Genomic DNA, 13,194 nt, shown 5'->3' on the forward strand with positions numbered 1-13,194 from the left:
TAATACTCCAGAGTTCCCGCTGCAATTCTCCGCGTAAAATGTTCGCCGATGTTATAAACCGCAGGGGGTAGCGTATAAAAAGACTGGAATGGAAATTCCCACCGCAGTGTTCGCGCAGAAATTGCTAGACTCATATCTGTTCACGGTGGTTAGTGAATATGAAGTGGTTCGCGCTTATCGCCTGCGTTTTAATAATCGATTCGGTGGACCGGGTGAGTGCTTCGCCAATTTCTAACGAGTCTTCTTACTACGGCGAGGGAGTTGCAGGTATCGCAGCAATTAATCGATAGAAGGGATATGTCGGTCCCTGTCTAACGAATCTTCATTTGAGTTCTAAACTTATTTTTCTTTTAATAATATCTTCGGTAGATTGCAAAGGGTCGCGGCAGGAATTCTACAACAGAATGAAGGAGGTGAAGTGCAGGCCGCGGAAAAGCTTAGAGAAGCTAAATGCGGATCGTAGGTACACCTTCCTCCCAAACGTAGTACCAGTGAATAGGTGCGACGGTTTCTGCGGCGATCAATTGGTCTGCATTCCCACGAGAACGCAGAGGAAGCTGATTCTCGTGAAGAGGAGCCGCGACGCCCTGTCGCGCGATATGATCTGCTACCGCGTCTACGTCGAGGAACACACGCAATGCAGGTAGAACGCTTTATGATCAGTGGCGCGTTGAACGGATACAAATATTTTTAATGCAAATTCAATAAAATCCATTAGGTGATCGTACAAATTTATTTAATGAATAGAGTCCAGTTTTATTTTCTTTTTACAAAGCTCTTGAATCACTTCAGCCGTGGTTACATCAATCTCCTTTTTCTCTGGGTGCGCTACTGCTTATGATTATAGAATTAGCGAATTTGGAGATACGAGGCGTACACGTTTGGATTCCAAAGTCACTTTGGAATACTAGGTTTAGAGAACTACTTATGAAACGATGGACCAAAATTCTAATCCTATCCTCCGATTCTTTGCTCCTTAAAAGGCCTGCTACGGTAACCTTGACACACTGCAACCACTGCGTCTGATTGGAATTAGGGAAGGCAGTCGAGGAAGGCTTATAAATAGGCAAAGTAAACTGACTCGGTAAAGTTTCCTTCGCACTGGCTGCGGCTTTATTTTTAGATGCAAGTGTAAAGTAACAGAGAAGGACTGTAACGAGTATCAGCAGTACAAGGCGGATGAGTGTGCATGCGAGTGCGACAATTTCCAGGAACAGGACGCCTGCACCTTCAGGAGGAAAATGGTGTGGAACCCGGAGAAGTGCAGATGCATTTGCGCCGTGCCTGAAGAGGAATGCTCCACGGGGTTGGAGTGGATTCCATCGGTTTGCAGGTGAGTCTGAATGTGTTGCTCCAATGGTTGGGATTCTGAGAACTATGATGTGTTTCAGCTGCCGCAAAGTTATGCCGTTGGCGCAAGGCTGAGGAACCTGGACCATTGGAACCGATTCAGCGTGGACATCGATTCCAAACATCATCCTACATGTATAAAAGTCTTTTCGACGTAACATTCAATCCTTGTTCACGTTAGATGTGCGATAGTTTAATCGATTTTATAAGCATTTGTACGACACTTTGGTAATACACATCGAACGTTTCATTCGCCCCTAGTCTCTGCGCCGCGTTCTCCAGCACTTTCAGCTGACATTGTTCGCCAGCACGTTCAGGTAATCGCCGAAATTGGTCCAAGTGTGGTCCCAGAAGTTGGGATTCGCTCTGCCGTCCCAGGGAAGGTTCCCAGGCAGCACCGCGGTGGCGTTCCATTTTCTCAGCTCGTCCTGCAGCGAGCTGGCGATCGTAGGAAACCTTGAAGACAGTAACAACAGATCGTTTTCATTAACATGTTTAACTTGCACCACTTTTTAAATCTCCACAGAGGATTCTATCGCAGGTAATAATAATCGACTCCAACGATACCATACAATGAATAAAAAATAACTCCAGTAGAAATGCTGAATAAAGTATTGTTATGGTTTCGGCTCGGCATAGCAGAAGTTTAATGCGAAAGTTCAACAGAAGCAACAGAACATTAACAAGAACAGGGTAAGATAAATCGTATACAATCACAAACGCGCGATAAATATGTAAATGTCGATGCGTCTGCACGTAATGGCGTCTGGCTATCCAATGACAGCTTGACAGGCGATCGATCCGATCGCCTTCTTCTCGCTGTCCTCTTGTTCCTGTCACGAGCACCAGCAGGCCCTGGATTCCAACCAAAGGGTGCTCGCAACAGTATTATTCAACCAATTAAATGTCTATTATTTTTTCTATATTCTTCAAACCTCTTTGCAACCCTGTTTCGGAACATATAGATTCTTTACGCGTACAGGGTCAACACTGGGTTGCATAAATCCGGGGGCAGCTGGGGTTTCTAAGCTTCATACGTGTACTGCATTATCTACACATTTTTCCCCCTTTTTACATCACATTACATCACATTACACCACACAATCACAACACACAGTACACATTATGACATATCACACAAGTACACCACAAAAAAGTGCACCAAAATTGATCACCCCGAAAAAACGAACAAAGTTGCAAACGACAAACATTTCAACAACGCTGCAAATGAAATTTGGGCGTTCGAAAATAAAATCCCAGTTTGCAACTTTGTTGCGTCTCTGCAAACATCCAAATTTCGGTTTGCAACTTTGTTGCACTGCAAAGACCCGAAATTTCGGTTTTGCAACTTTGTCGCGTCTCTGCGAACAGCCGAATTTCGGTTAGCAACTTTGTTGCACCTGCAAAACCCGAAATATCGCCTCGTAACTTCTCTTGCAGCTGCGGCGCGAAAATCTGCTTCTCTTGCAGGCGCAACTAAGTTTCATAACGAAATGCAAAGTTGCGAACTGTTTAAGTCGCTTACTCCTTTATGAGATTGTGATCCTCGCAAGGGTCCTGGCGAACGTTAAAGAGACAGGGCGCCTCGAGGGGTTTGCAGAGTGGTAGGCTATCGATCTTCGGTGGGCACTTGACCATCGCGTCCTCCCTGAGTGTTCTTATAGTCTCTGCAGACAGCGATAAGCCGACGCTAGCCACTGCGCGACCAGCTGTGCTACCGATTACGCCGCCCACATCGTAGACCCATTCTCTTCCGGATGGTCCGTACCAGCCATCCCATTGCCCGTTGTACGTAGATCCTGTGAACATATCGGTACTCACGTACAGGTACAACGAATATCTATATACTCTGTCATTTAAGAAGGAACCTGTGCATAGACCTTCGCTACTATTAGTTATACTCCAACCAACGCTCCCTCGGAGCCAATGAGTTCATTCTACTTGCGTGAAACGGGTTCCTAGTACTGAAGGGCCTGGCAAAAATAGAGCCTCATCTTGGCAGTAAGCACGCACCGCAAACGACTTACCCTGAATGAGTTTCCAGTCCCCAATCATGATTCCCGAAACGCCAAAGATATCATCGATATTGTGGAGGACCGCTTGCCGCGGGGACGCGCTGTCCTCGCTCAAAGCATGCCACGAATCCACGCCGTCGATCGTCAAATTGCGCGGGTCGCCCTCAGCAGCGGTTAATAAAGTCGGTAACCAGTCGCTGATGTGAAACAGTTGTCTGCTAACCCTTCCAGGGCGAGCCAATCTCGGTGACCATACCAATCCTGCTCCCCTCACTCCACCTAATTACGATTAATTACTTACGCCCTCATCAAACACCCAAACACACGTTTCCCAACAGAAGGCACTGAATTTACTTGTTCGCAAAGCTTGTTGGAGGATCTACCTTCCCAGAGGGTGTTCTTCGTGCCCCTCAATGGCCAGTTGGAGGCGGCGTTCTGATTGAAACCCGCCGGAGGACCGCCGTTGTCCGTGGAAAACACTATCACGCTGTTCTTCAGCATACCCTTCTTGCGAAGCGCCTCCACCACTTGGCCCACCGACTCGTCCAGCTTGCTCAGCATTCCTTGAATCAAAATTACGTGTCCCCCCATGAGAAACTAGGCAGAGATTCTCGAAACACCCTCGTAGTTCGACGAGTTAAGGCCTGTCGCGCATTTTGGCGAAGCGAATCGAAGAAATAATTGAATAATTAATTAATTGTCGGTCATCAATGCGCGCCGGCTTTAAGAGTTCCGTGGTTACCAGCGAAGCGTTTACGATTGTAGTCCGCGATAGTGTCGAATTTGGAGACGTCTTGGTCGGGCGCTGGGAGAGGGTTGTAAGGGTTGCCCGAGTGCACGGCCGCGTGGGCTAGATACAGGAACATTGGTTGGCTCGCGTTGTGATTCTGTATCAGCTTCACCGCTTGCTTGGTGAAGATATCGGTGGAGTATTGGCCGTGGAGGTCCCAGGCTGTTTCTAGACCGCGTCTCATGTCCAAACCCCAGTAAGGCTGCGTTGAAATTCAATGGATTAGAATTCGGCGTACATACGCAAATAGAAGAATTGATTCGCTTACGGTCTCAACGGCGCTGTGATCGAAATAGTCGTGATGACCGCTCCAGAATCCGACGTGAGAGTCGAATCCTCTGTAGGTGGGCGTGTACTCCTTCGTGTAGAACCCCAGATGCCATTTACCAACGATGTGGGTGCCGTAGCCGAGGTCTCGAAGGTATTGCGGCAGGATCTTCTCGTGAAGGGGAAGCCCTCGCGGCTCGGCGCACTTCAGGACCTGATTTCACGCGATACTCCATTAAACACCCCCCAATTTATACGCTGAATGATTATGAATCGAGTGCTACACTTTCAGCTTTACCGAAGCACGCGATTTTCTAACACTTCTGAACGCGATGGCTAAAGGTCAGCAGTCCTTTCTCCGCTCTCGTACGTCGTCGCGGGTGAAAACGGAGTGCAAAAGGTCAGATCGAATGGCGCGAACGCAAACGCAGGTACGAAACGGGCGAAGAGAGGTAGGACGGACGTAGCAACGGTGTCACAAGATTAGGAAGAGCTCTCTTTATGCTTGCTAAGCGCAGGCCCGGCTCGAGCCATTTTTGCGCCCCAGCCCTCACTCTGAATTTTTATGCGTGGCTTAGAACATTCATAGTACAACTTGTAAACATTCGTGTTTCATTTAGAACTTCATTTTCAGAACTCCCAGCAATGCGAAGACTCGAAGGCAAAGACAAAGTAGAATCGATGTAGACTGGTGTTCTTTCGCGACCGGCAATTCTGACGTTCGCGATCTGTCGGCGCGGCGCGTCGCCTCACAGCTGCGTCCATTCAATTATTTACAAGCTCATTGTGCGGTTAAACGGTTAAGCTCCTCGCCAATTTGCACAGGCTAGCCCACGTACCCCGTGTTGCATTCCGGTGTGAATGGGATGCTTGCCAGTCATCAAAGCGCTCCTGGACGGTGTGCAGATCGGAGTGACATAGTATCGGTCCAGGATTAGGCCAGAGTACGCGAGGGCGTCGATGTTTGGCGTCGGTATCTGCCCGGAACCGTGGAATCCAACATCGTTCCATCCCTGCACGACCAATCGTGCAAGATTACCATTTCGGTTGCAAGACAGGTCCCGTTAGATCTAACTCTACGCAATTGCTCCTCCACCCTCTCACTACTCATACTTTAATCGAAACCTAGTTACTCAAGAGAACTAAAGCCCCAGCTCACCAAATCGTCGGCCAAGATGAAGACGATATGCGGTCGCTCCTCCGCAGCCGCCTGACCGCTGATAACGGTAATCAGCGAGAGCCATTGCACACCTCGCACTCCCATCATCCTGCTGGACTTCCACCCACAGGAGAACAGTCCTCCGAGGAACAGTAAACCGGTTTCTTCACAGGTATACTACTTTCGGAGGCCCTTGCCCGGCCAGACTCCTCGAAGGACCGCTTTGCCTCCACTTTGTCAAGCCCCCCGCAATTGACTCGCGTCTAAATGCGATTAGCCCAGCTTCCAATACATGCGTGAACAGGTGGAGGTGAATTACTTCGCGATTATCTGCCGCTCAAGACCTGTCGGCGCGAAAGAGTGACGATGACACCGGGAACTCCCCGACGAGGAAAAGTGGCGTGCAAATTAGCGATAAACAGTTCCCCTTTCTCTTGGCACTGGCCCGAGAGACGAGCAGCCAGGCCGAACGACAGCGGTAAACTGCCTGGCGCTCGAGGTATTCTTTGCGGCGAGGCGACGATCCCACCTTGGCCAACCGTCCTCGCTGCTGCGAACATCGAAGGAGGGACGTTTTAGGAATTTCGCGTCACCGCGACGAAATTCAGCCGCCGCTAGGTCTCGCTCGATTACCTTGAAATTAGGCGCGGCCTGAAACGATCTCCACCCGAAAAACGAGCGGTAATCGTGGTGAACGGCGTGCGTTATCTGACCGTCGAAATGGAGGGACCACGATTTAGATGATTATCGCGTGGAACGATTACGAGGGAAATGGTGGACAGCTTTCTGGTAAAAGCGGGGTCGTTTCGGCAGTTGGCGCGTGAACTGTGACGGGGAATCACAGTAGATTCTGTGGCTCTTACATTCTCGGAGGGATAAAACCAGCTGATATTTGCTAAATCCCAAGCCAACTACTTAAGACCCAAGGCATTAAGTGCGCAACGCTTTTGCATGAACAAAGCGTACTTAACCACTGGAATTGAATCCTATTACCGTCACTTGACCTACAAGCCAAGGGGCAACGACGGCTTCGTTTATTCTATCGACTTGGAGACGATTTTGTAGAGATAATAACTCCTGGGTTGCAACCAAGACAAGTGATCGTTAATCGTACCTTATACCTCATTGATACGGCCACTTCTTCGAACGGATCGAATTAAGAAGCCTGACAACATGTCTAAAGCTACTTGGAACCTCGTTCTACCGATCTCTACGTTGATTGCTAATGCAACGACGGGGGAGGATGTCACTTACGACGACCTGATCGAGGAGACGGTACTTGAACGAATAGATAAACCGCGTTTAATTGAAGTTCTGCACGATGATGTTGATTTCCCTAGATGACGATAATTCGATCCTGCTCGATGCTCGAGTCAAAGGACACGCTGCTGCTGGCTGGCGAGTACGAGGAGATCCTGCAGCGATCGAGCCTTCGGAGCATCCCCGTTGCTCTGATCGGGGAGTCGAAATCGAGCGCGTTCGAGCTGTTCACCCTCAGCAGGTACTCGTTCACGGTGTTCACGCAGTTCCCCCTGATGCACCTGCTCTGCAAGCTGAACCAGTTCGTCGTGGTCGCGTCCTCGCAGCCCTTGCTGCGGCTGCTCCTGCAGAGGATCAAGGACTCCACCTGGGCGAACTTCAATGGGTTCCACGTCCTAATAGACCGGCGGACCGAGGAGCGCGGTTGCGTGAACGCTTACAAGTTCCTCTGGGCTGCTTCGGAGTACGATCTCCTCTCCGTTATTTTCCTGTGCATCGATCCTGCCGACGGACTCGCCGCGTACACCTACAACCCCTACTCCACTGATGCACCGAGCATTTGGGGGAAGGCTGGGGAGTTTAGAGGACGGGGTGGACACCCTTGGACTCTGCTCAAGAGGAAGCACCAAGGTGGCAAGTTGCGCTCTAAGCTGCTTTATCACCAATTTCCTTTGCTCTCTAGTTATTAGCTTAATCTGGTTATTACGAGACTCAGTGACGCCAAAGAAAGGGGTTTATAAAAAGAAAAGAAAACTAGATTTTATTATTTAAATACATTCTTTTAATGAATCACCTACTGAATTTTATTGAATTTGCATTGAAAATATTTTAACCCGTTCAACTCGGCTCCCCCCAAAATTAAATCCTAACTGCGCCACTGATAAGACTCGAAGATGTCTGATTCTTGTTACGAGCACTAGTTCGTACCCCTAATTCAGAGGTATGTACTGATCGAAGGAACGAAACGCGATTGGATGTGCGAGGATTTCACGTTCGACAAGACCACCAACCTGAATGGGTACGAGGTCAGGTTGAACGCGATCTCGTTCTCACCCCACCTGCGCATAAACCACCGTAGACAAGGCGTAGAAAAGTTCACGGGCGACAACAGCGAGATCGTGAGGCTACTGTTCAAGAAGCTGAACGCGACAGTGAACGTGACCGTGTACAACGGCACTGCCTACGATCTCGGCGGCGTTGGGTCTCACGGGAACATGGAGGGAATGCTGGCCGACGTTGGCAGTGGCAAGGTGGACATGGGCATGAACGTGAGGAGCTTGCATGCGATGTGGAAGGTGGAGTACGTGGTCCTCCATCGTTCGATACAACATATAACTCTCGCAACAAATAGATTATACGTAGATATAATGTCCTAAGGAAAGAAGCTTCTGTACATGCAGTTTCCACAGGGAAGCTTGTTTCCCCCCTGTTTTACTCCTTACCCTTCAAATGTGCTTGAAGAATTGAGCTTGAATCTTTACACAGGCACACCTACCCCCACGGCGAAGATGGCCTCTGCGTGATCACCCAGCGATCAGGCGAGATATCCGAGTTCGTGAAGCTTCTGTCGTTCATGTCGCCCGAGGTGATCCTAGGAAACGTGGCGGTCTTCTTCATCGCCCTGTTGGTGCTCACCAAGTACCAGGGCTTCCTACCAGCCAGCTTGGACATCATCCGCCTGATCACTTCGGTGTCCATGCGTCGACTGCCGCGGCACTCAGCCGGCAGGATCTTCTTCAGCCAGGTATTCCTGTTGTTTCTTGTAATAGACGCGCTGATACAGAGTCATTGGGCCTCTCTGCTCACCGTGCCCGTCTCTTGGCCCAACATCAACACCTCGGAGGACCTCAAGGTACGGAACACGCTGAGGAAGCGTGTCTTACGAGCGAAACGACACATAATGCTACCCAATTCACCCACAGAAGTCCAACTTCGAGATCTATGGGTCGACGTTCTACGAGCACGAGATCAACGACCCCGTGATAAGGTCGCGTTACCAGAGAGTCACCTATCACCGGTGCAAGCGTCGCGTCCTCGGGTCCAGGACCACCGCGTGCCTGGGCGACTGCCTCCACCTGTCCGTGGAGATGAAGAACGAGCAGCTCCATCGCTCCAAGTGGATACAGCAGAGCGTGCAGGTGTACGTGACGCGGGAGAACTGGCCGCTGTTCAACAGGGTGTCGAGGGTGATACGCAGCGCGGTGGAAGCTGGCCTGGTCAGCATGTGGAGGGAGCTGAACCTCAGGAAGATGTTCCTGGCTCGCAAGCGGCAGAAGGTGAACGACAAAAGGAGCTACAGAATCTTGGAGATCAAGCACATCACCTTCAGCTTCGTCATACTCGCGATTGGGTACTGCTGCGCGGCCGTGGTATTTGTCTTTGAGAAGCTAATTGGACGCCACGTAGCTCGGAAGCTTGGGAGCAACTCTAGAATCTTGGGTAGAGGAAATTACGTAAACGACTGTGAAGCATTCCATCGATTGTATTCTGACAAGTGATTTACTGGGCATTGAGTACTAAAGTCCTTGGGGAGTTAAGAGTGACCCGGTAGCTAGCTTTCGGTAGCTGTATTCGAATGGGAAAGAAATTTCTGCTTCGCAGCAGGGGAATTACTATATAGACATTGCACTGTCAGTCGCTGTTGAAAAGGGTGAATGTGAACACAACCTGCGCCACTAATAGGTCCACTTTGCTGGGAATAGCTTTTAAGGAGGAGCTTCGCTGTAAGCGTAGGGCAATATAAGCAATGCTCATAAATTGTAATGAATATTTCTTTAATCTTATGAGAAATAAAGGCGCACCCCCCTCTCACTCTAACCATTTTCTGTCTGTCGGATACCTCCTTGCACAGCATCGCCTTAAAGTTGCAAATAAGAGGCGCAGGCCCCTCAAGAGGCGTCCGAAAATTCTGCGTCTCTTCGTTAAACAGTCACTGTCTTGAAACATCTGCGCCACTTCTCGCTCTTTGATTTGCTCTCCGGAGACGTTACTTTGTGCCATCTCTTTCGACGGCATGTTCTCCTGTTACAAAGCCCAATTTTGTGCATTCTGAAAATTTTCGCCAGATTTTGGCCAATATATCAGGAGAACATGAAGCGAAAAGAGGTATTCTGAATTTCAGCTTCGAAGGCATCCTCGATTCTCTCTCCGAAGACGTTACTTAGTGCCACCTCTTTCCACATCATGTTCTCCTGTTACAAAGCCCAATTTTGTGCATTCTGAAAATTTTCGCCAGATTTTGGCCAATATATCAGGAGAACATGAAGCGAAAAGAGGTATTCTGAATTTCAGCTTCGAAGGCATCCTCGATTCTCTCTCCGAAGACGTTACTTAGTGCCACCTCTTTCCACATCATGTTCTCCTGTTACAAAGCCCAATTTTGTGCATTCTGAAAATTTTCGCCAGATTTTGGCCAATATATCAGGAGAACATGAAGCGAAAAGAGGTATTCTGAATTTCAGCTTCGAAGGCATCCTCGATTCTCTCTCCGAAGACGTTACTTAGTGCCACCTCTTTCCACATCATGTTCTCCTGTTACAAAGCCCAATTTTGTGCATTCTGAAAATTTTCGCCAGATTTTGGCCAATATATCAGGAGAACATGAAGCGAAAAGAGGTATTCTGAATTTCAGCTTCGAAGGCATCCTCGATTCTCTCTCCGAAGACGTTACTTAGTGCCACCTCTTTCCACATCATGTTCTCCTGTTACAAAGCCCAATTTTGTGCATTCTGAAAATTTTCGCCAGATTTTGGCCAATATATCAGGAGAACATGAAGCGAAAAGAGGTATTCTGAATTTCAGCTTCGAAGGCATCCTCGATTCTCTCTCCGAAGACGTTACTTAGTGCCACCTCTTTCCACATCATGTTCTCCTGTTACAAAGCCCAATTTTGTGCATTCTGAAAATTTTCGCCAGATTTTGGCCAATATATCAGGAGAACATGAAGCGAAAAGAGGTATTCTGAATTTCAGCTTCGAAGGCATCCTCGATTCTCTCTCCGAAGACGTTACTTAGTGCCACCTCTTTCCACATCATGTTCTCCTGTTACAAAGCCCAATTTTGTGCATTCTGAAAATTTTCGCCAGATTTTGGCCAATATATCAGGAGAACATGAAGCGAAAAGAGGTATTCTGAATTTCAGCTTCGAAGGCATCCTCGATTCTCTCTCCGAAGACGTTACTTAGTGCCACCTCTTTCCACATCATGTTCTCCTGTTACAAAGCCCAATTTTGTGCATTCTGAAAATTTTCGCCAGATTTTGGCCAATATATCAGGAGAACATGAAGCGAAAAGAGGTATTCTGAATTTCAGCTTCGAAGGCATCCTCGATTCTCTCTCCGAAGACGTTACTTAGTGCCACCTCTTTCCACATCATGTTCTCCTGTTACAAAGCCCAATTTTGTGCATTCTGAAAATTTTCGCCAGATTTTGGCCAATATATCAGGAGAACATGAAGCGAAAAGAGGTATTCTGAATTTCAGCTTCGAAGGCATCCTCGATTCTCTCTCCGAAGACGTTACTTAGTGCCACCTCTTTCCACATCATGTTCTCCTGTTACAAAGCCCAATTTTGTGCATTCTGAAAATTTTCGCCAGATGTTGGCCAATATATCAGGAGAACATGAAGCGAAAAGAGGTATTCTGAATTTCAGCTTCGAAGGCATCCTCGATTCTCTCTCCGAAGACGTTACTTAGTGCCACCTCTTTCCACATCATGTTCTCCTGTTACAAAGCCCAATTTTGTGCATTCTGAAAATTTTCGCCAGATTTTGGCCAATATATCAGGAGAACATGAAGTGGAAAGAGGTATACGAAAAACGAAAAATCCCGAACCCATGTTTCGGGCCAGATTGTGTCGGTATACAGCGCGCTGAATTACCCGTGTCTACCCCCTTAACGGGTAGGCTCATTGTCAGTCTATGTTAATGCAGGCGTCGCAGGGTGATCTGGTCGGCCAGTGGCGGGACAGGACGTTGGCTCGTTACGTACGTAAGTGGCCGAGGAAGACCAAAAACGCTGCGAAGAGGGAGTACGACGTGACGAGGTTGAACGACCTCTCGTTCACGTTCTACATACTAATCGTCGGGCTCGGTGCCTCGCTCTTCGACTCACCCTTGAAGCAGAAACCTCGTCTGCGAAGATGATCTTGTCTTTGATGGGGGGCAGGGAGAAGAGTTTTCATGCATCAATGAAACAACACGTTCGGCAGGAAGTCCAAAGTGAGGCGATATTTAGTGAACAAGATTAAGATGGGGCGTGACAGACGAAGCATGTTAATTGGTCAATATTTTATTTATTCCTTCACTTTATTTTAAACAATTTGTTCATTCGAAGGATCTCGTAAATCCCCGTAAAATGAATATGTTATAGTAAATACGTTCCTTTTTACAATTTATACCATATACACAATAATAGTAATAATAATAATAAAATTAATAATAAAATTAATAATAAGAATAATAATAATATAGTGATAATGACGATGATGGTGATAATTAATAATAATAATAATAATAATAATAATAATAATAATAATAATAATAATAATAATAATAATAATAATCAGATTAATAATAATGCAAGCCTAAGGCGCAAAACAAACAAAACGTAGAGTATACGACATAGTGAAACCGCCTTCATTTCTCTTAGCCGACGGTTATTTACCTATTTTATATACGCAATTTACAAACCGTTTGTCAGCTGCGCATAAATCTCTCTTTCTCTCTCTCCCTCTCTTTCTCCACTTCACCACGATTCTCCGTATTCTCTCAGTTTTAGCAAAAGGATCTCTCACACACTCCCACTCTCTCAATCCGCTTAAGCTGAGATTACTATAAAATAGATAAAAAAGCCCTGCTCGCAAAATATCTTGCAAATATATAGATATATATATGTATATATATATGTATATATGTATATATTGTCACGGTCCTTCTTTCCCCTCGTTCTCGCGGCTCCTCTCCTCTCCTCTTCTTCCTCCTCCTCCATCACACACCTCACCCCTTTGCTTCCTCCTGTCCACGGCTGTTGCGTGTCCCAAGATCGAGGCCCGAATATCGACTTCCACGAGCCTGGGGTGAAACGTCCCCTTTCGAGAGGCGCCCCTGAAGGATCCCTACCGGAAGTGGAAAAAAAGGGGAGACCCCCGCGCTCGAATCGCGGTCGCAACGCGGAAAGATTGAACGACGGAATAAAATTCACTCTACCGTTCTCGACTCGTCAGCCTATCGTTTGCAAACTTCCCAGCTGAACCTCAGCCGGAGTCTTCGTCCTCCCTTTTACGTAGGAAAAATTTCGCATGCAACAGAATCCTCGGAACAAAAGAAGCTGGCCCGAATCGGCGACCGCAGTATT

At 47.6% G+C, this 13,194-nt stretch overlaps 3 protein-coding genes across 5 annotated transcripts; 2 read left to right on the forward strand and 1 right to left on the reverse strand.

Annotated features, from left to right (window-relative positions):
• Positions 1 to 14: 14 nt before the first annotated feature.
• On the forward strand, positions 15 to 1,600 carry LOC143373340 (uncharacterized). Its single transcript, XM_076820520.1, has 4 exons — positions 15 to 267; positions 370 to 643; positions 1,124 to 1,333; positions 1,392 to 1,600. The coding sequence occupies exons 1-4, from the start codon at positions 159 to 161 to the stop codon at positions 1,423 to 1,425; spliced, it is 627 nt and encodes a 208-aa protein (XP_076676635.1). The 5' UTR covers positions 15 to 158; the 3' UTR covers positions 1,426 to 1,600.
• Positions 1,086 to 6,065, reverse strand: LOC143373328 (arylsulfatase B). 2 transcript variants are annotated; one of them, XM_076820495.1, is made up of 9 exons: positions 5,926 to 6,065; positions 5,582 to 5,844; positions 5,262 to 5,435; positions 4,424 to 4,636; positions 4,108 to 4,357; positions 3,749 to 3,928; positions 3,378 to 3,644; positions 2,876 to 3,149; positions 1,086 to 1,806 (listed from the first exon to the last, which is right to left on the reverse strand). In XM_076820495.1, exons 2-9 carry the CDS (start codon positions 5,687 to 5,689, stop codon positions 1,638 to 1,640), a joined length of 1,635 nt encoding a protein of 544 aa, XP_076676610.1. In that variant the 5' UTR covers positions 5,690 to 5,844; positions 5,926 to 6,065; the 3' UTR covers positions 1,086 to 1,637. The 2 variants fall into 2 exon arrangements, with proteins under 2 accessions (XP_076676610.1, XP_076676609.1); XM_076820494.1 differs by having other exon boundaries at positions 5,582 to 6,029.
• A 152-nt stretch (positions 6,066 to 6,217) lies between these two features.
• LOC143373326 (uncharacterized) lies at positions 6,218 to 9,634 on the forward strand. 2 transcript variants are annotated; one of them, XM_076820492.1, is made up of 5 exons: positions 6,218 to 6,856; positions 6,922 to 7,471; positions 7,799 to 8,141; positions 8,327 to 8,693; positions 8,764 to 9,634. In XM_076820492.1, the coding sequence occupies exons 1-5, from the start codon at positions 6,755 to 6,757 to the stop codon at positions 9,337 to 9,339; spliced, it is 1,938 nt and encodes a 645-aa protein (XP_076676607.1). In that variant the 5' UTR covers positions 6,218 to 6,754; the 3' UTR covers positions 9,340 to 9,634. The 2 variants fall into 2 exon arrangements, with proteins under 2 accessions (XP_076676607.1, XP_076676608.1); XM_076820493.1 differs by having other exon boundaries at positions 7,799 to 8,136.
• The last annotated feature ends 3,560 nt before the right edge of the window (positions 9,635 to 13,194 follow it).

The sequence above is a fragment of the Andrena cerasifolii genome, chromosome 9 (genome assembly GCF_050908995.1).
Source record: "Andrena cerasifolii isolate SP2316 chromosome 9, iyAndCera1_principal, whole genome shotgun sequence".
NCBI classification, from domain to species: Eukaryota; Metazoa; Arthropoda; class Insecta; order Hymenoptera; family Andrenidae; genus Andrena; species Andrena cerasifolii.